General features: G+C 43.0%; 1 protein-coding gene across 1 annotated transcript in view; it reads right to left on the bottom strand.

The window, feature by feature from the left end:
* ARHGAP42 (Rho GTPase activating protein 42) overlaps nucleotides 1-20,121 on the bottom strand; it is a 275,028-nt gene that overhangs the window by 49,784 nt on the left and 205,123 nt on the right. Inside the window, exons 7-8 of the mRNA XM_075851519.1 lie at nucleotides 3,145-3,249; nucleotides 60-189 (exon numbers count right to left, since the gene is read on the bottom strand). Coding sequence (XP_075707634.1) covers nucleotides 60-189; nucleotides 3,145-3,249 — 235 coding nt within the window. The remainder of the gene's footprint in view (nucleotides 1-59; nucleotides 190-3,144; nucleotides 3,250-20,121) is intronic.

Genomic DNA, 20,121 nt, shown 5'->3' with positions numbered 1-20,121 from the left:
ATATAAGAGACGCGGATAAAAAAATATCATAATACAAAGAATACAATCACAGGACTTACTCTTCTCTTGGACGTATAAATATCCCTCCATTGTCCACTGGCTGGGTGGTCGATAGTCCTGGTCTGCAGATTTCATCCTCTGCATTAAACGGTCCATCTCCTGCCGGGTACTTTCAAAGTTATTCCGGGTCTATAAAAGAAAGGGTCTACCATCATCATCCTCCATGTAAGATGTATTCAGAGAGGTCAGGCAAGGCCTATGAGGTTCTAATGGTGGGACCCTCATCATCAAACTCTGTATTAAAGGAATACCAGGCAAAACTAATACCCAGTGTTATGCCTTGTGAGGACCTGATGGGGCGGTGCATGACACAGGGATTCAAAGAACACCAAAAAAAGAATCATGCTCCACCTACTTAATTTCTGGTTGAGGCCTAACAGATTGTATCTGTTGTTAGGGTATGTGCACACGATAGCAGGCATTTACGTCTGAAAAGACAGACTGTTTTCAGGAGAAAACAGCTGCCTCGCTTCAGACGTAAATGCTCCTCCTCGCATTTTGCGAGGCTTCTCTGACAGCCGTAAATTTTGAGCTGTGCTTCATTGACCTCAATGAAGAGCAGCTCAAATTACGTCTGAAAGAAGTGTCCTGCACTTCTTTTGACGAGGCTGTATTTTTACGCGTCAAACGACGACGCGTAAATGACAGGTCGTCTGCACAGTACGTCGGCAAACCCATTCAAATGAATGGGCAGATGTTTGCCGACGTATTGTAGCCGTATTTTCAGGCGTAAAACGAAGTATAATACGCCTCGTTTACGCCTGAAAATAGGTCGTGTGAACCCAGCCTTAAGGATCTGCCAGGCACAGCTTCTGTATCCACGCCCATAGGTAATCAGTCTGCACCTGCTTCTATGTCTGTGAGACTGACTCCATCTTCCACCACTCAGGATGGCAGGTTTAGGAGTGGGAGAGCCTATCACAGCCTGACCAGACGGAGCTAGCTCCCGCCCTCTGTCTATTTATACCTGCCTTTCCTGTTCCTCCTTGCTTGTGATTCTTCTCTGTTGGTTTCCTGGCCCTGCTGCAGCTTCTTGAACTACTTGTCCCTGCTTCGTATTGACCCTGGCTTACTGACTACTCTTCTGCTCTGCGTTTGGTACCTCGTACACTCCTGGTTTGACTCGGCTTGTTCACTACTCTCCTGCTCTGCGTTTGGCACCTCGTACTCTCCTGGTTTGACTCGGCTCGTTTACTACTCTTGTTGCTCACGGTGTTGCCGTGGGCAACTGCCCCGTTTCCCTTTGTTCTGTGTTCCCTTGTCTGGTTGTCTGTCGTGCACTTACTGAGTGTAGGGACCGTCGCCCAGTTGTACCCCGTCGCCTAGAGCGGGTCGTTGCAAGTAGGCAGGGACTGAGTGGCGGGTAGATTAGGGCTCACTTGTCTGTTTCCCTATCCCTGTCATTACATCTGTTTTGCCCGAAGCGTTCCTTTAAGAGATCTAGATATCTTCATGTATTAATTTTGTATTAAGAGTGTGAATGGAAGCCGTCAATGGTCTATTTCAGTTTCAGCTAACACATGGGCAAAATAAATGGGGTGTCCGCTTTGGGCAATCACTTTTTATTAGAAGGCTCCCCCAAAATAAACGTATCACAGGGTATCCTGCTGCTGGAACCCCCAGCAATCAGCAGTTATCTGTGGAAGAACCTTTTGGCAAGTGGTAATTTTCCCTGCAGCGCCACCACAGGGGAACCGAAGTAGTACATGGTGCCTATTGATCAAGGGGCTGTCTGTGTAATGTATGGACATACTTGGTCCTCCAGGGAGTGCTCTCTTCTTTGGCATTTATGAGGTCTCAAACGAGGGAGTAGAAAAAACGGACAACATTATAAAACGTTAGAATAAAGTTTTGAGAAAGTAAGGGGTTAAATGATTTCTCCCTGGTCATGTTTGCATAACAAGACGTGTGAGAGTTGGTACTGTATTTATGTGTGCAGTCCGGGCTGGTCCTGATAATATCCTGATTTGGACTATAATTATAGGCAAGGGATCAAAACAGGAAACATTTGGAGGAACTGAAGCTGCGCCCCCCCCCCCTCCCCATATACAGCTCTAACATCTAAACTCTTTTTTTTTTTCTTGAAACTTTTTGAACTTTGCTGTTTTATCTCATTCGTGTTATTTCTGACACTTACGTAACCTGGACTTCACCACCGGTGAAATTAAGATTCCTAACCCCGATGTCACCATTACATCTGAAGACTATCAGTAACTTCCGACCAATTACAGTAAAGTCAACTTAAAAATTCCCGCATGACAACCATGTCTTATTTTAATTTAGCAAAGCAGTTGTGTCATAAAACGTTTAGGGAAACTACCTGGAAAATGCCAAAAGTTGAGATTTTCTGTTTCAAGGCCCCAAAAGTTGTATAATTAGTAAGAGGGTTGTCAGGATTAGAAAAAGGGGTCTGCTTTTTTTCCCCTCCACTGCTGTTCACACGTTGTGTCTGGTATTGCAGCTCAGCCCCATTCACTTAAACATAACGGAGTTGCAATACCAGATACAGCCTGTGGACAAGAGTGGCGTTGTTTTTCTGAAAAACTTTTTTTTCGAATTTTGGACAACCATTTAATTTATGCCTCTAAAAATTTAAGTTTTTAACTGTTTCTTTAATATTTATAATAATTCTATTATAATAATTAGTAATAATTATAAATCTGAGCCTTTTTTGCAATCAATTTCTGCTTAGTCTACTAAGTCAATGATTGAGAATATTCTTGTTTACATACAGAGGCTGAAACATGTCCTGTTCATGTGCTGCTCACACAGGTATACAGTATCAGAGTGCTCTCTTGTAACAAGCCCTACAGCTGTGTGAGCGGGGACACAGTCAGGACAGGTTTTCAAGCTCATGAACACTGGCACAGGGCCTGTATGAATCCTTTTAGTACAAAGCTGTACATGCTTCATGCACTGCCCGTACATGCTCTGTAGGGACTGCGTGTTCGGAGATGTTCCGAACACGCGTTTCCCCTTTAAATTGCATCTTTTGAACTTTAAGGACAATTTTTTGCGCTTCAAGATAAATTACGACAATTCAATTATTCATGAAACACGGTAATAAGCCGAGCTGCCGCTTACGTTTTGTAAATTGAACTGTAGCTGCTCCTTATAGGGTGTAAATTCTCTCGCCAGTTCGTATCCCTCATGGTAGAAGGTAAAGAGGCCCTGGAGGAACGCCAAAAGCTGTAGAGATAAAAGAACAAAAAAAAAACAGCAATAAATATTACGGACTTGGAAAAGTAAACACCATGAGCTGTAGATTTACCTCCGATAAGCGAGCTCCTTCCATTAATGGCCTACCGTTCGTTTTAAAGGAACACTCCTTCAAGGTTCAGTAAAAAAAAGGTTAAATATGACTTCAACATAAGGACGAGGTTGGGGCGATTTATTCCACAAGGAAACGGTCTTTTAATCCATGAATTCGATTTCAAAGAAAAACTAGTATTATAATTCAACATTTCACCTTGGTAGATATCCGCAAATAAATTATTTCAAGTGCTCAGTGGTTAAATTAGAAGATTTTGTTAAGCCTGTAATTGTGAACCATAAATATCCGGAGTCTTCGGCCCGGTGGAGGACACATTGGTTATCTGCGAGTCGTAACCGCGCTGCTCTGGAGAACAGCACGCATTTGTCAAGAGAGGAGAAGGGTAAGGAGTTTCTCGGGAGGAAACATTAATTTATTTGTGAAAATGCAAAAATGAACTGTTGTTGATTTTATTATTTCAAATTGCCATCAATTAAAAACTCAAGGCACCAAATATGAATTCATTTTGCATGAATGGAAATAATAACAAAAATTAATAAAAACAGAATTTTTTTTTATTTTAGTATTAGCGCAAATTGAAAAAAATTCTAAATATTATTTTTCAATTGTCACCTAAAAAAAGCAATGATATGAGGCGTCATGAAAAATAACAAACTACATCACACACTGTATACATTTCTTGGCATGTATTTTGTCAGGATCCATTAAAGGGGTTGTCTTATCACAGATATACACAAAAGGAGCTGCCTGCAACAGCCAAACCCAATTTCCCAACTACCAATGACAAGGAGAATAATACTCTTTAATAGCTACGTATAGCTGGACTAACCACAATTATGATTAAAATTATCACCAACCTAGATCGGACATACAAGTATGTAACCTGATTGAACAGGCATGTATATGTGTAACATAGAGATGTGTCGTCCCTAACCAGTTAAATTGTTTAACAAATAGTAGGTAGCAGTAAGTCCGATCAACGGCAGTGTCTAAAACATTAACAGCCCCCCCGACATGTTTCGCTAACAAGTAGCGTCTTCAGGGGCACACGGGGCTAATGTTATTAGACTTACTGCTACCTACTATTTGTTAAACAATTTAACTGGTTAGGGACGACACATCTCTATGTTACACATATACATGCCTGTTCAATCAGGTTACATACTTGTATGTCCGATCTAGGTTGGTGATAATTTTAATCATAATTGTGGTTAGTCCAGCTATACGTAGCTATTAAAGAGTATTATTCTCCTTGTCATTGGTAGTTGGGAAATTGGGTTTGGCTGTTGCAGGCAGCTCCTTTTGTGTATATATGTATTGTGCCCGCCAGCTACCAGGGGTCACATCCTTGTTTGTCTTATCACAGATAACCCGTTTCATATGGCTCCGCCTCCTGACATTCTGGCAATCAGCTTTTTCCGGCGGAAGTCTCAGCCAGTCAGACAGCGGCCACTGCAGGAGAATTGCAGTATTACGTGGCAATATAATCTAAAGACAGCTCGTGTCTGGCAGAACGGGAGCTATGACATCCATATGCCCTAATGCCCCTCATGAGACAACCCCTTTAATGGATTATTTTTTCACTTCTATGTGATGCAAACGGATTTCATCACCTATTTTTTAACAGGATCCTATAAACTCAACATATTACAGTATGTATTTGGGTCCTGATGACAGAACCAGATCCATTCTTCCATATATATTTCTCCATGTCTGCTTATAGCATGAGTGTCTGAGATAGGGAAATTAGATTGTGAGCCCCTTGCGGACAGGGACTAATGTGAATGGGGATAATCTCTACAATGTTGGCGCGGTATAAGCAGCAAATATAAAAAGAAAACGTATTGAATAAATATATATATAATTTTTATCTCACCCTATTTCACGCCATTAAATACATCATCAACCACCAGATGGCAGCATGGTACAGTATAAATAGATTATTACCGGACTCCGAAATCCATCACATAAAACCAATGCTATTATCCCCCGCTATGTCCCAACAGGACAGATTATAAGGGAGATGGTTTAACCTCTTACTAGAGCGCTCAACCTAATTTATTAACAGTCTTCACATGGGGCAGGAACAATCTCCTAAGGCAGAACGTCTCAGTCAGAGTAACGCGCTCCAGATCTGGAACACGGAATATGTATGGGGGGAGGGCAGGCGGTCCCGATGCACCCCAGCAATCTCATTTCCAACATACAAATCACAGAGCAGGTCCTTAGAGTCCCTATTATATGTAAAAAGGTAGGGAAGGTCGACAACTGTGCAAGCTTCACACAGCCGTGATACCAACACTATGCTGGCGCTGATTTCTATTCTTTAATGGGTGAAGCTGTAAGAATCAGACATCTGACACTTTGTAACAGGCCAGCGGAGATTATACTAGGGGAATAGACTCGAGCAGTATAATGATAATCCATCCTATGGCCGATGAAGCCAGTGCTTTTAGATCCCATATAGAGATGATTTGACACAGACTGTCTTGATGTTTTTTATTGGTCTGCAGGTAAACCTTCTCGAGTTTAACGTGAGGGTATGTGCACACACACTAATTACGTCCGTAATTGACGGACGTATTTCGGCCGCAAGTTCCGGACCGAACTCAGTGCAGGGAGCCGGGCTCCTAGCATCATAGTTATGTACGATGCTAGGAGTCCCTGCCTCGCTGCGGGACAACTGTCCCGTACTGTAATCATGTTTTCAGTACAGGACAGTAGTTCCACGGAGAGGCAGGGACTCCTAGCGTCGTACAAAACTATGATGCTAGGAGCCCGGCTCCCTGCACTGTGTTCGGTCCACTACTTGCGGCCGAAATACGTCCGTAAACTACGGACGTAATTAGTGTGTGTGCACATGCCCTAACAGTTCAATGACGAATTCAGCTCTGCTACATCTACGTTAAGTGATTAATAAACTGTGTTGTTCTGAAGCCGAAGCTCTGCTGGTAAAACCATCAGGAACTGCTGAAGAAAATATAGAGTACATTCATATCTTTCCTATCAGAGGTTATGTGCAGAGCCGGCCTGCGGGGTGTGCGATTTGGCATGCAAAGCTTGGGTACAGCACTGTTATTAGATGACTATATGTATGGAGCTGTGATCTGGGCACTGTATGGTGGTATTATTTGGGCACTGTATGGTGGTATTTGTCATGTTCATGGCCGCGGGCCGTCAGGCTCACTCAGCTCCTGACGGCCGCAGCCATGGGCCTGCAAGCGCTGGCCCCAGTCTCCTCCTCAGGAGATGCCAGCTCTCACTCCCAATTACTTCGGCCAGGTCCCGTAGGGTGCGCACGCATGCTCGTGCCCGCTCTTAAAGGGGCGTCGCGCGCACAGGAGTTTAATGTAAAATTAGCCCATGAGTAGCATGGACTATAAGAAGGGCCCAACCCCTTCCTCCCATGCCTGAGCGTTGTCGTACCCTAAGTTTGTCTATGGAAATGGTCTCCTAGTGTTTTCCAGTTCCCAGTGTTCCCCATTCCTGTACCTGTATCCTGTATCCCGTGCTATCCTGGTCAAGTGCCGTGCTGAGCTGTAGTCATGCTGTGCTGTGTTCCACGCCTGTCCTGCTACTCCATGCCCGACGTCTACCTGCTGCCTAGTCCTAGCCGAGCCTGTCTTACTACTGTCCGAGCTGTCACAGGTACCCTATATGAACTATAGACTGTGACCTGCGCCCTGTTGGCCAGCTGCCATACCGTCAAGGCGGTACGGCCCAGTTGGTCCACTAACCCAACGTGACTGTATTATTTAAGCACTGTATAGTGATATTATTTGAGCACTGTATGGTAGTAATATTTGAGTACTGTATGGTGGTATTATTTGAGCACAGTATGGTGGTATTATTTGAGCACTGCATGGTATTATTTGCGCACTGTATGGTGAATTTTTTTGGGCGTTGTGTGGAACTGTGCAGTATATTAGCTTTGCACTGTATGGTGGTGGAGGAAGCACTGTATTGTTATTTAGGCAACTATATGAAAGTGTTATTTGGCCAATATATGACATTGTTACTTTTTGCATCACCATTTGGGGGGCAACAACAACACAGGGGTCATCCAATGCAAGGCCGAACCTGGTTATGCAGGTTTGTCTCGTTTTGGGTTCTTGGGTTTCCAGAAAGGTGTTCCTCTGCTCTTCGAATTCACATTAATATAAAAAAATTTACAAAGTAATATATAGTTAACAATATATCTATATAGCGGTCAGCGTTATTTTTTTTAAAAAAAGACAGAGCTCCAAATCCCCTGCATAGTCCTAGTTAAATGATAATATCTCTGCCTTCCAGCAGACACCACTAGAGGGAGCTTTGGAGCTTACTTATAAATTGAACTCAATAATACGACAGTTTTCAGTAAGCTCCGCCTAGTGGTAGGTGCAGGAATCCAGAATTTTATCATTTAACTTGATTGTGCGGAGGGAAGAAATGGTTTTGTAGCCCTGTATTAGTAAAAAAATAAAATAAAAACCTCCACCACCATTACATCACACTATATTATGAAATGAATCGGCAAAAAATGTTGGACCTAAAAAGGATATGGCATTAAAAACAGAGCATTCACTGTAAACAGGCCCATAGTCATTGGATAGCTTTTGGGTAATGTTGATATTGGTTAGATTCGCCAATAAGCTAATATCTGAGGGGGTTGGGAGACGCTTGCCTAAGGGCCACTGCCAAAGGAAACAGAAGACTAGAGAGGTGGTTGGTACCAGTGGTGTCTGGCAGCTGCCCATCTCCCATTGACCTTGGGTATGTCCTTCACATTTAGCTGATGTGTAGCTTTATACCTTCTACTATTCTGCTGTCACATGCCATGCCAGTTTGCCATTGTTTTCGACACTAATGTGGGGGCACTCATATATAGAAGAGTCATTTACATACAGAACTTGCTTTTTATTGAATGGAATTTATGTATAATTATCTTCGAATAATATTAAATATTGTTACAATTAATATTTCATAACAGATTCTCTTAAAGAGTGGAATATCTAAGTGATGCGCGTCATGTTGTTCCAGCTTATGACCACTAGAGGGCACTGTCACACCAGTTTAGAATAAGCGTAGCTCTTGCAAGGTGTTCAATTATTTCCTAGCAATTCATTACCTGTCATTGTATAAATACACATCTACATACACAAGTGTTATTTCAAAAACTGGCTTTTCTTACTGATAAATGTTGACAATTAGAAGGGAGAAATTAAAACGTAAAGGTAAGACACAACCAAAACCAATTATAACAAAGTATTTCTCAACAAAGACCTAATTACATCGCTAGATGCTGCCGAATAGATGAGAACTGCGGCATAAGACACGTGAACAGAAGAGATCAAGACTGGAGAGAATTATTAATTGTGTCATTTTAGATATGAGATCCACAGCCCTGGGGCTGTGACTATATGGCGTCACCCCTCCTATGAAAATGGGACTATGACGGTCTTGTTGTCGGGATCAGTGCAGGTCCCAGCTACCGGACCCCTAATGATGCATTATAACTTGTCTGAATCTCAGATACCTGTTACCGCCACTAGAGGGCTGGATTGTATACGGATCTTATTCAATACAATAGTAGTTTGCAGCAGGGCACAGATCTGCCCCCTAGTGGCAGAAACAGGTATATTAACTTTTTACATGCATGCGTAAGGAAACAGAGAAACACTGCTCTGCAGAAATGGAGCGCCATAGTCTGATCAAGTGTTAGAGAAAAACTCCAAATTATGCATGTTTCTTGTTTCTTTACCTACATCCCATTTTACATCACTTTTTTAACCTACGCTTGGCGTATATGCCAGGAAAAACTCCAGACGAATACGTTAAACGTAGGCTGTGACGGATGCCTAAAAAGTGATCAGGAAGCTGTATGTACCATAAAATGGAACCAGTACAGCTCATCCCGCCAAAAATAAGCCCCCAGACCGCTCAGTCAACCAAAAAATTAAAACGTTATGGCTCTCAGAATGTAATGAAACAAAACAATACATTTTTTCATATAAATTTTGTATCACTGTAATTGTATTGAGACGCAGAATAAAGTTAAGTTGTCGTTTTTACCGCACGGTGAAAGGCGCAAAAACAAAACCCAAAAAAGCAATGGACAGTTTTTTCCAATTTCAGCAAGCATATATTTTTATTTCAGTTTCCCAGTACATTAAATGGCATCAATAGAAACTACAAATCCTCCCGCAAAAAATAAGCCCTTACATCGCTCTATTGATTGAAAAATAAATAAGTTATGGCTTTTGGAAGGAAGGGAGTGAAAAACGAAAATAAAAAAGCAAAAAAGGATCAGTCCTAAAAAGGGTTAATTTATTTCTAATAAAAAAACATTTATGACCACATATGGGATATTGTCGTAATCGGGAGAAATTGCTTTACAAATTCTGGTGCTTTTTTCTCTTTAATCCCTTGTGAAAAATAAAAAATTCGACATTTTAGTGGACAAAAATGTTGATATTAATTTTCACGGCCTAAGTCTACAAAAGACCTGTGGGGTCAAAATGCTAACTATGTCCCCTACAAAATTTCCTTGAGGGGTGTAGTTTCCAAAATGGGGTTTCCTCTGTTTTGGTCCCTCCAGGGCATTGCAAACGCGACATGGCACCGAAAACCAATCCAGCAAAATCTGCGCTCCAAAATCCAAAAGACGCTCCTTCCCTTCTGAGCCCTGCTGTGGGTCCATACAGCAGTTTATTTCCAAATATGGGGTATTGCCGTAATCCGGAGAAATTGCTTTACAAACGTTGGGGTGCTTTTTCACCTTTATTCCTTGTAAAAATGAAAAAATTCTATGTTTTAACAGAAAAAAAAGTAGATTTTCACCTTCACAGACAAATTCCACTAAATTCTGTGTAAAAAAAAAACTGTCGGGTCAAAATGCTAACTATACCCCTAGAAAAACGCCTTGAGAGGTGTAGTTTCAAAAAAAATGGGGACACTTTTGTGGAGTTTCGACTGTTTAGGCACCACAAGAGCTCTTCACACCTGGTGCCTAAAATATATTCTAAAAAAAAGAAGGCCCCAAAACCCACTAGGTGCTCCTTTGCTTCTGAGGCCTGTGCTTCAGTCCATTAGGACCGCATGTGGGATATTTCTAAAAACTGCAGAATCTGAGTTGAGTTGCGTTTCATGGGTAAAACTTTCTGTGTTACAGAAAAAAATGCATTACAAATGTAATTTGTAAATTTCCCCTCTACTTTGCTTTAATTCCTGTGAAACGCCTAAAGGGTTAAAACACTTTCTGAATGCTGTTTTGAATACTTTGAGGGGTGAAGTTTTCAAAATGGGGTGATTTATGGGGACTTTCTAATATATAAGGCCCTCAAAGCCTGTGTCCAGTGTAATACCACCTTAAGGGTATGTTCACACGATGAGCCAAAAACGTCTGAAAATACGGAGCTGTTTTCAAGGGAAAACAGCACCTGATTTTCAGACGTTTATTGAGCAACTCACGTTTTTCGCGGCGTTTTTCGGGCCGTTTTCGCGCCGTTTTTTTGGCCGTTTTTGGAGCTGTTTTCAATAGAGTCTATGAGAAAACAGCTCCAAAAACGTCCCAAGAAGTGACCTGCACTTCTTTGACGAGGCTGTATTTTTACGCGTCGTCGTTTGACAGCTGTCAAACAACGACACGTAAATTACAGGTTGTCTGCACAGTACGTCGGCAAACCCATTCAAATGAATGGGCAGATGTTTGCCGACGTATTGCAGCCATATTTTCAGGCGTAAATCGAGGCATAATACGCCTCGTTTACGCCTGAAAATAGGTCGTGTGAACCCAGCCTCACAGTTATAACAATGATTAATATACATACATAGAGGAGAAGGGGTCCTATAGCAATGTTTACCGTGGGGCCCCCTGCACGTGTTGGCTCATACATCATGTGTTGGCACACAAAAGTGACCAATGCTTGTTCCCCCACCAACTACCTGTCTCTTCTAGGAGAGATGGCTATTGGAAGCTTCCCTGGTCTGTTTCACCCAATGGGGAAAATTTTAGCTTGCCCCTGTAGGGCCCCATAGCAGCCACATGGGGAATGCACACCTGACATTTCTAATTTAGTAAATACTTGTGTTATCCATAAAATAACAATTCTAGAGAAACTTTTCTTAGAACGCTGCATTGTGCCGTTCCTCTGTTATTCCTCCTGGAAATATATAAAAAACAACTGTGTGTTACCATTCCCCTTGTCAAAGTGTTACTACACATTCTAAAATGGTCCAATCAGTGCACCCAATTGATAAGGGGAATGGTAACACCCAATTGTCAATATATTCATACATTTCCAGGAGGAAGAACAGGAGATCAGACGATAAAGAATTTTAAGGAAATATGCTCCAGAATTGCTATTTGATGGACAATACAAGTATTTACTAAATCAGACATGTCAGGAGAGGTGGCAGGTCCTCCACACAAAAGGACATTCAGGTGTCTTCTAATTAAAGGGGCAGTGCTCTTTCTGCTGGTTACAGGTAATAATGGTGGCAGTAGCTCTACAGTAATACATTGTATCATGCTGGCTGCATTGTCACTGCTGAGTAATGATATGTTCAGAAAATAAGCGGAGACATTTATTCAGCGGAGGCGATCTGCTGCTAACAAATAACCGACTCAGTCTGCCTAAGAGACCCGGTGATGACCCGGTGATGACGCTCTATGCTCACCAGTCATTTAGATTTCTATTGAATATTATAATGTTATCAGGGAAAGTTATTCTTTGGCGCTGGTTACACATAATAAAGCAAAGCATTGTAAATGTATAGACAAAGTGCAGAGGCACGGAAAAAATGTTTACATGTCAGCAACGGAAATGCAATATGTCTACTGGGACAGGTCACCTTATAGTGGAAGACGGAATCTATCTCATATCTATCATCTATCTATCTATCTATCTATCTATCTATCTATCTATCTATCTATCTATCTATCTATCTATCTATCTATCTATCTCATATCTATCTATCTTTCTATCTATCATCTATCTATCTATCTATCTATCTATCTCATATCTATCTATCTATCTATCTCATATCTATCTATCTATCTATCTATCTATCTATCTATCTATCTATCTCATATCCATCTCATATCTATCTATCTATCTATCTATCTATCTATCTATCTATCTATCTATCTATCTATCTATCTATCTATCTATCTATCTATCTATCTATCTATCTATAATGGCAGGAAGGAGGTGAAGGGAACAAGTGAGCCCTAATCTACCCACCGCCCTGTCCCTGCCTACTTGCAACGACCCGCCCTAGGCGACGGGGTACAACTTGGCGGCGGTCCCTACGCTGTCTAAGTGCAAGGAGTACAAACAGGGAACACGCAAGGGAATACAGTAGCCCACGGAACGCCGCAAGGAAACGGAGCGGTGAATGAGCCAGTCAGGATCAGGAAGTAGTGGAGTATACAAACGGGAGCACGGAGCAGAAGCAAGCCAGGGGCAGAGCAACGCAGGATAAACGGAACTGAAGCAAGGCAGAAGCACGGCAGAAGCAGGCTGGAGCAAGGCAGCAGTGGGGCCAGGAATTCAAGAAGAATAACAAGCAAGGAGGAAGAGAAAACGGCAGGTATAAATGGACAGGGGGCGGAGCTAACTCTGACTGACCAGGCCGCGATAGGCTCTCCCACTCCTGAGCCTGCCACCCTGATTGGTGGGAGCAGGTGTCAGTCTCAGAGGTCTGGCCTCAGGTGTCGACTGATTAATCCTGGGAGTATACCCAGACGTAGTGCCTGGCAGATCCTTTACAGTACTCCCCCTTTTATGAGGGGCCACCGGACCCTTACTAAGAGGACCCGGTTTAGTGGGGAAGAGAAGGTGGAACCTCCTGATCAATACCCCAGCGTGAACATCTCGAGCAGGTACCCAAGTCCTCTCCTCCGGCCCGTATCCTCTCCAATGGACCAGGTACTGGAGGGAGCCCTGGATCATCCTACTGTCCACAATCTTGGCCACCTCGAATTCCACCCCCTCAGGGGTGAGAACGGGAATAGGAGGTTTCCTCGAGGGGGACCAGGACGGGGAGCAGCGTTTCAGGAGGGAGGCATGGAAGACGTCGTGCATGCGAAAGGATGCGGGCAGCTCCAGACGGAAGGATACAGGGTTGAGGACTTCAATGACCTTATAAGGTCCAATAAATCAGCAAACTTCCTGGACGGGACCTTAAGGCGCAAGTTCCTCGACGACAACCACACCAGATCCCCGACGACAAACCGGGGGTTAGCAGAACGTCTACAATCAGCCTGAATCTTTTGTACACTCTGGGACGCCTCTAGGTTCTTCTGAACCTGGGCCCAGACTGTGCACAGTTCCCGATGAACGTCCTCTACCTCGGGATTATTGGAACAACCAGGGGAAACGGAGGAGAACCTAGGATTAAACCCGAAATTACAGAAAAACGGGGAGACCCCTGACGAGTTACTGACCCGGTTATTCAGGGAAAATTCGGCAAGGGGAAGGAATGAGACCCAATCAAATTGACAGTCAGAAATGAAACACCTTAAATATTGTTCCAGGGATTGGTTAGTCCTTTCCGTTTGGCCATTAGTTTCGGGATGGAAGGCGGAGGAGAAGGATAGATCAATCTCCAACTTTTTACAAAAAGCTCTCCAAAATAAGGAAACAAATTGTACCCCTCTGTCCGAAACGATATTGACTGGGGCCCCATGGAGACGCAGAATGTGTTTCACAAACAAAGAAGCTAACGTCTTGGCGTTAGGTAGTTTCTTAAGGGGCACAAAGTGGCACATCTTGCTGAAGCGGTCTACTACCACCCACACCACCGACTTGCCCTGAGATGGAGGCAAATCGGTGATAAAATCCATGGAGATATGGGTCCAAGGTCTCTACGCTGTCTAAGTGCAAGGAGTACAAACAGGGAACACGCAAGGGAATACAGTAGCCCACGGAACGCCGCGAGGAAACGGAGCGGTGAATGAGCCAGTCAGGATCAGGAAGTAGTGGAGTATACAAACGGGAGCACGGAGCAGAAGCAAGCCAGGGGCAGAGCAATGCAGGATAAACGGAACTGAAGCAAGGCAGAAGCAGGCTGGAGCAAGGCAGCAGTGGGGCCAGGAATTCAAGAAGAATAACAAGCAAGGAGGAAGAGAAAACGGCAGGTATAAATGGACAGGGGGCGGAGCTAACTCTGACTGACCAGGCCGCGATAGGCTCTCCCACTCCTGAGCCTGCCACCCTGATTGGTGGGAGCAGGTGTCAGTCTCAGAGGTCTGGCCTCAGGTGTCGACTGATTAATCCTGGGAGTATACCCAGGCGTAGTGCCTGGCAGATCCTTTACACTATCTATCTATCTATCTATCTATCTATTTCAGAAAGAGTTTTTACAATTGTCTACCCGGGTAAAGGTTCATGTTACGCCGGACAATATTCGGCCGGTGCAGCGAGCGCCCATGAATGAGACATCGTTGATCGGCGCTCGTTTGCTCCTGTCACACGGAGCTATGGATGTGGAGGAGGAGAGGTCGTTACTCCGATCGTTCGTCCCCATACATTATTATCATGTCGGCAGTGCGAGTTTACACAGGAAGATGCGCTGCCGACAATGATAATATTTCACTATTTTAGAACAGTGCGATCAGCAGATGATCGAGGGTTTTGCTCATCTGCTGATCGTTCTCCCGTTTACACTGGGCAATTATCGGCAATGAGCGTTCTATCAACACTTGTCCGGTCTGCCGATAATCGCCCAGTGTAAAAGGGCCTTAACTCTCGCCCCTAATTGATTATATTGATAAAATTATACAGAATAAATAAAAAACTAATAAATATAACAGGATTTCCATTCTACATAAGTAGCAGTTTGTTTTCCATGATGTTATACTCTCTTTTGACCTTCCGGTAGTCTAGTACATTTGATAATCTGTCACCTGTCACATTCTGTTAATATCAGAAGGATTTCCCCTGTGTGTATAGTGATAGTAATGGTTAATTTGACATTATGCATCTATTTCAGCAGCAGGCGTCTGTAATTCTGACACTATATAGGAAAATCACCTATATATTACATACATTATAACCGGGCAGGGAGCGCAGTGGTGCAGAATTGATTGCCAGGGCGCTGCATTGTAGCTGCTTAGCGCTGACCTTGAGACCGTCATTGAAAGCCAAGACTTCATTCCGCTGCTGCCATTAAATTATGCAAGGTTATAAAATCAGAGCGCACGGTAATTTCTCCACGGAAGACCTGGACAATCTGCGGGTATGTGCGGCTACATGACGGATGACTGAAGGAAGGAGAGCGGAGCTCCAGGGAAAACAGATGTATGGAAAAGACAAAGATCCGACTATTGTATCATCCAGATCCCTGGTGCAGACTTTGCTGCTGTAGAACTTTTAGATTTTCTTTTATTACCTGATCCTCAGCCCTTTTATAATTTAAAGTGTATCTATCGGTATAATTTTTTCCATAAGTGATTAGTATATGAGTGGCATCTGCCTCACCTTCCAGCAGCCTGTAGGCTCTCAGTAAATGTTCAGAAACCCCAAAAATCTGTCTAGATTGAAACAGTTAATACTAGACAGAGGGGAGGGGAGGAGGGGGATGCAGCAGCAGTTTCTCTCTTTGTGTCTGTGCAAGATTCAAGCAATGAGAGGGGAAGGAGGAGGAGGGATTATTTGACAGTCTCTCTGTCTCAGCCTATGTTAGAGATTGCATGAAAGGGAGACAGCTAAGACCCTGTACACAGCACGCTGTTGTCTTCTGTTTGGCGTACATGTTTGGAAATGCTACCGGCGTAAAGGCATAGAGTAGTATACGTCGCTCATAGGCTCCCATTGTAAAATAAACTTTTTTGTGCAGTATACCAATATATACTGGCATAACAGCGTTTAGAAGGACACTGTGTTGGCTTCTATCAGGCTAATGGAGCCCTATGGATACGCCTAGCGTGCACGCCGGAGCTATTCCTAGCATAGAAGCTAAGCGTACATCACAAACATGATGTAAACAGGGCCTAAGATATCTGATTGGCTTACAACACACTACACATCTCTGACATCACACCAGGAAGAGCCCGCCCACTTGAGAGAAAAATTGAACACAAATCGGCGTAAAGATTTCTGACTGCACTACATCTAATATACATCTACAGCTGCCTAGGGAGTCATTTTTGATTTGTACAATCGGTACTTAACCCCTTAAGGACCAGGCCAATTTTAATTTTTTTATTTTCGTTGTTTCCGCCCTGAGGCCCCATGCACACGACCGTGCCCGCAATCACGGCCCGCGATTGCGGGCACGGCCGGCCGCCGACTGACAGCCGCATTTTCGGGTCGTGCTCCCATACAAAGTATGAGAGCACGGCCCGCAAAATGCAAAAGAACGGACATGTTCCATAATTCCCGGAACATTTCCACGGCACGGACACCCTTCCGTAGTGCTACGGAAAGGTGTCCGCGTTCAATGAAAGTGAATGGGTCAGTTTTTGCTGACCGCAATTGCGGAGATTTTTTACGGTCGTGTGCATGGGGCCTGACTTTCCAGAGCCATCACGTTTTTATTTTTCCAATGACATAGCCATTTAAGGGCTTGTTTTTTGTGTACGAGTTGTATTTTTTAACTGCACCATTTAAAGTACCATAAAATGTATTGAGTAACTTTTTTTAAGAAATGTTGCGGGGTGGAATTGAAAAAACATCATTTTTATGGTGTTCACGGTGTGGTAAAAATAACATGTTACATTTTTTCTGACCGTAGTCGTACTGACACGCAGAATAATTTTCAAAAAAAAAAGTTATCACATTTTTGAAAAAATTTGCTTTGTGTCGCCATATTCTGAGACCCAGAACTTTTTTATTTTTCCGTTGACACAGCCATGTGTGGGCTTGTTTTTTTGCTGAGAAAGCAGTAGTTTTTATTTGTACTATTTTAGGGTAAATGTAACTTTATGATCACTCTTTATTCCATTTTTTGGAGAAGTGAGGTGATCAAAAAACAGCAATTCGCCATTATGAGTTTTTTTCCTACAGCGTTCACCTGCGGATTGAATAATGTGATATTTTAATAATTTGGATTTTACGGATGCGGTGATACCAATCAAACACAGAAGATAGACCTGTAGCCCTTCGTTAGGCCTTCGGCTCCCATGGCAGCCCTTCGCCACCCTGCGATTTGTTGTACGGGGAAGGAATCGGAGGTCATATGGAGCCCCCACCCTCTGTCTAACTGCTCAGATGCTGCGGTCGTTATTGACCGTGGCTACTGAGGTGTTAAATGGCCAGGATTGGAATTATCTATGATCCAGTCGGCACCGATTAGGGGTTAAAAGTAAACGCCTGACAAAAGGAAAAGATTACCGACTACCACATAGGGATTACACATGCAGCACGGTGGCTCCGTGGTCGGCACTATTGTCTTGCAGCAATGGAGTCCTGGGTTCAAGGGTGACGTACTCTGTGTGGGTTTCCTGCCACACTTCAAAAATGTACAGATCGGGAATTTAGATTGTGAGCTCAACTGGGGTTGGTAAGTGACGACTTTGTACAGCGCTGCAGAATATGTTAATACTATATAAGAAAAATAAAAAAATACATGCGAGTACTTATTTTTAAGTTGCAATGACACTCCTTGTATTCACTGTTACAGTATTGTAGCAGCTTATGGCTGTTATCTGCGTGACAACTTTTTTCCCACAATGGACTCCACCCCCTCATGTTATTTTATTTCTGTTTTCTGCATCAGTTTGCAGGTGCACAGTGTCATGTGATGTCTAAGCTCCGCCCAGTGGGAGGAAGAAAGAAAATCTATACAGATCTATACATTATCCTCTATTAGGAGGACAGCCTTGTACAAGGAGCTTACAATCTAAATACTAACTGATAAAACATGGAATATTCCCTCAACACTCAAAATCACTCTTTATGAATTGTCTGGAAGTAATTTGCTAGAAATAAATGGTTGAAAAGTTTTAAACAGAAAATGTTCCCGTTTAAGACATGAAATATGAATAATTGGTTTATGATGGGAATTCGTAGCTAGAGAAAGGGGTTCACGGAGTTCAACAATCACATAGTGCAGGTTTAGAGAGGTCTGAGGAACAATCATGATTCATCAGAACAAACCGCCAGGAGGAAATAATCAGTTACAGGAGGAACAACTGATGCTCGCAGAACTAGCAGAGGAACAATGTAAAAGCCCCCTTAGTGTGTTACAAAAATGTAAAAAAAAATAGTATTCCTGTCTTGCCTTATTAGACGAAAACAAATGGAGAACCAAGAGTCACAAGGCTACATATAATGTAAAAAAGTACAATTTTATTGCATATAAATACATCAACACATAACATATAACATATATAATGATAAAAACACAACGAGGTATCTCAAAGACGACAGATAATAACCGGATCATATGGCAAGGTGGTCAAATCGCAGGAAGGGTATACATATCAGCACTCTGTCAAAAAATGACGGGAAATATCTTCCACCTAATAACCGGGGACATGTATATGATGGGCACAAGTAATTAATGAAAAAGTCATATAATCAATGCATATGTTGCCCAGGTGTAAGTTACACACAGTCTGCAGACCAGCCTGTTACAGCAATAGCACTAAAGATATCCCAACATATCATGTCCGTCCCCCTTAGTAACTTATAAACAAGTTTGTCCCACAAAAGCGGGAGGGGCAGGGAGTATACCGTATATGTGTCCGATAGTGAGCAAAAGGGCCCGACCGGCAAGTACCAGTGGGAGCCCCTAGATCAAAACTTACCCATCTCTGCAGAGTTGCGCCTGCGATCCACGTGATCCCCGTAACAAAAAGATAATAGTAGATAATGGGGTGCTACTATTATCTTTTTGTTACGGGGATCACGTGGATCGCAGGCGCAACTCTGCAGAGATGGGTAAGTTTTGATCTAGGGGCTCCCACTGGTACTTGCCGGTCGGGCCCTTTTGCTCACTATCGGACACATATACGGTATACTCCCTGCCCCTCCCGCTTTTGTGGGACAAACTTGTTTATAAGTTACTAAGAGGGACGGACATGATATGTTGGGATATCTTTAGTGCTATTGCTGTAACAGGCTGGTCTGCAGACTGTGTGTAACTTACACCTGGGCAACATATGCATTGATTATATGACTTTTTCATTAATTACTTGTGCCCATCATATACATGTCCCCGGTTATTAGGTGGAAGATATTTCCCGTCATTTTTTGACAGAGTGCTGATATGTATACCCTTCCTGCGATTTGACCACCTTGCCATATGATCCGGTTATTATCTGTCGTCTTTGAGATACCTCGTTGTGTTTTTATCATTATATATGTTATATGTTATGTGTTGATGTATTTATATGCAATAAAATTGTACTTTTTTACATTATATGTAGCCTTGTGACTCTTGGTTCTCCATTTGTTTTCGCATGATTTAGTAGAGTCCTGCTATTTCTTGATCTAATAGTCTGGGGGTACTTTGTACACTTGTGCTGATTGGTACCTAACCACTTACTTACTCCTGTGAGACATCTATTTATAACTTGCCTTATTAGAGGCTGAAGCCTAGTGTAAAAAGAGTGTGTCTGCTTGTGTCCCCATGACAACACTTCCTTTTCCTGTCCTCGGGCAGTTCAGTCTTATCACAAGGACACTGGGGCTCATAGCACAGGCAATAATAGCAAAGAAGATTGCTGACTGGTGTATTAGGTTAAGGGCAGATTCAGACGAACGTTGCGTTTTTGCGCGCGCAAAAACCACTTGACAGCTGCGTGTGTCATCCGTGTATGATGCGCGGCTGCGTGATTTTCGCGCAGCCGCCAT

This window comes from Rhinoderma darwinii, chromosome 2, assembly GCF_050947455.1.
Source record: "Rhinoderma darwinii isolate aRhiDar2 chromosome 2, aRhiDar2.hap1, whole genome shotgun sequence".
Classification (NCBI taxonomy): Eukaryota; Metazoa; Chordata; class Amphibia; order Anura; family Rhinodermatidae; genus Rhinoderma; species Rhinoderma darwinii.
The sequence above is the reverse complement of the archived record's forward strand: the minus strand, read 5'-3'. Positions and strand labels throughout refer to the sequence as shown.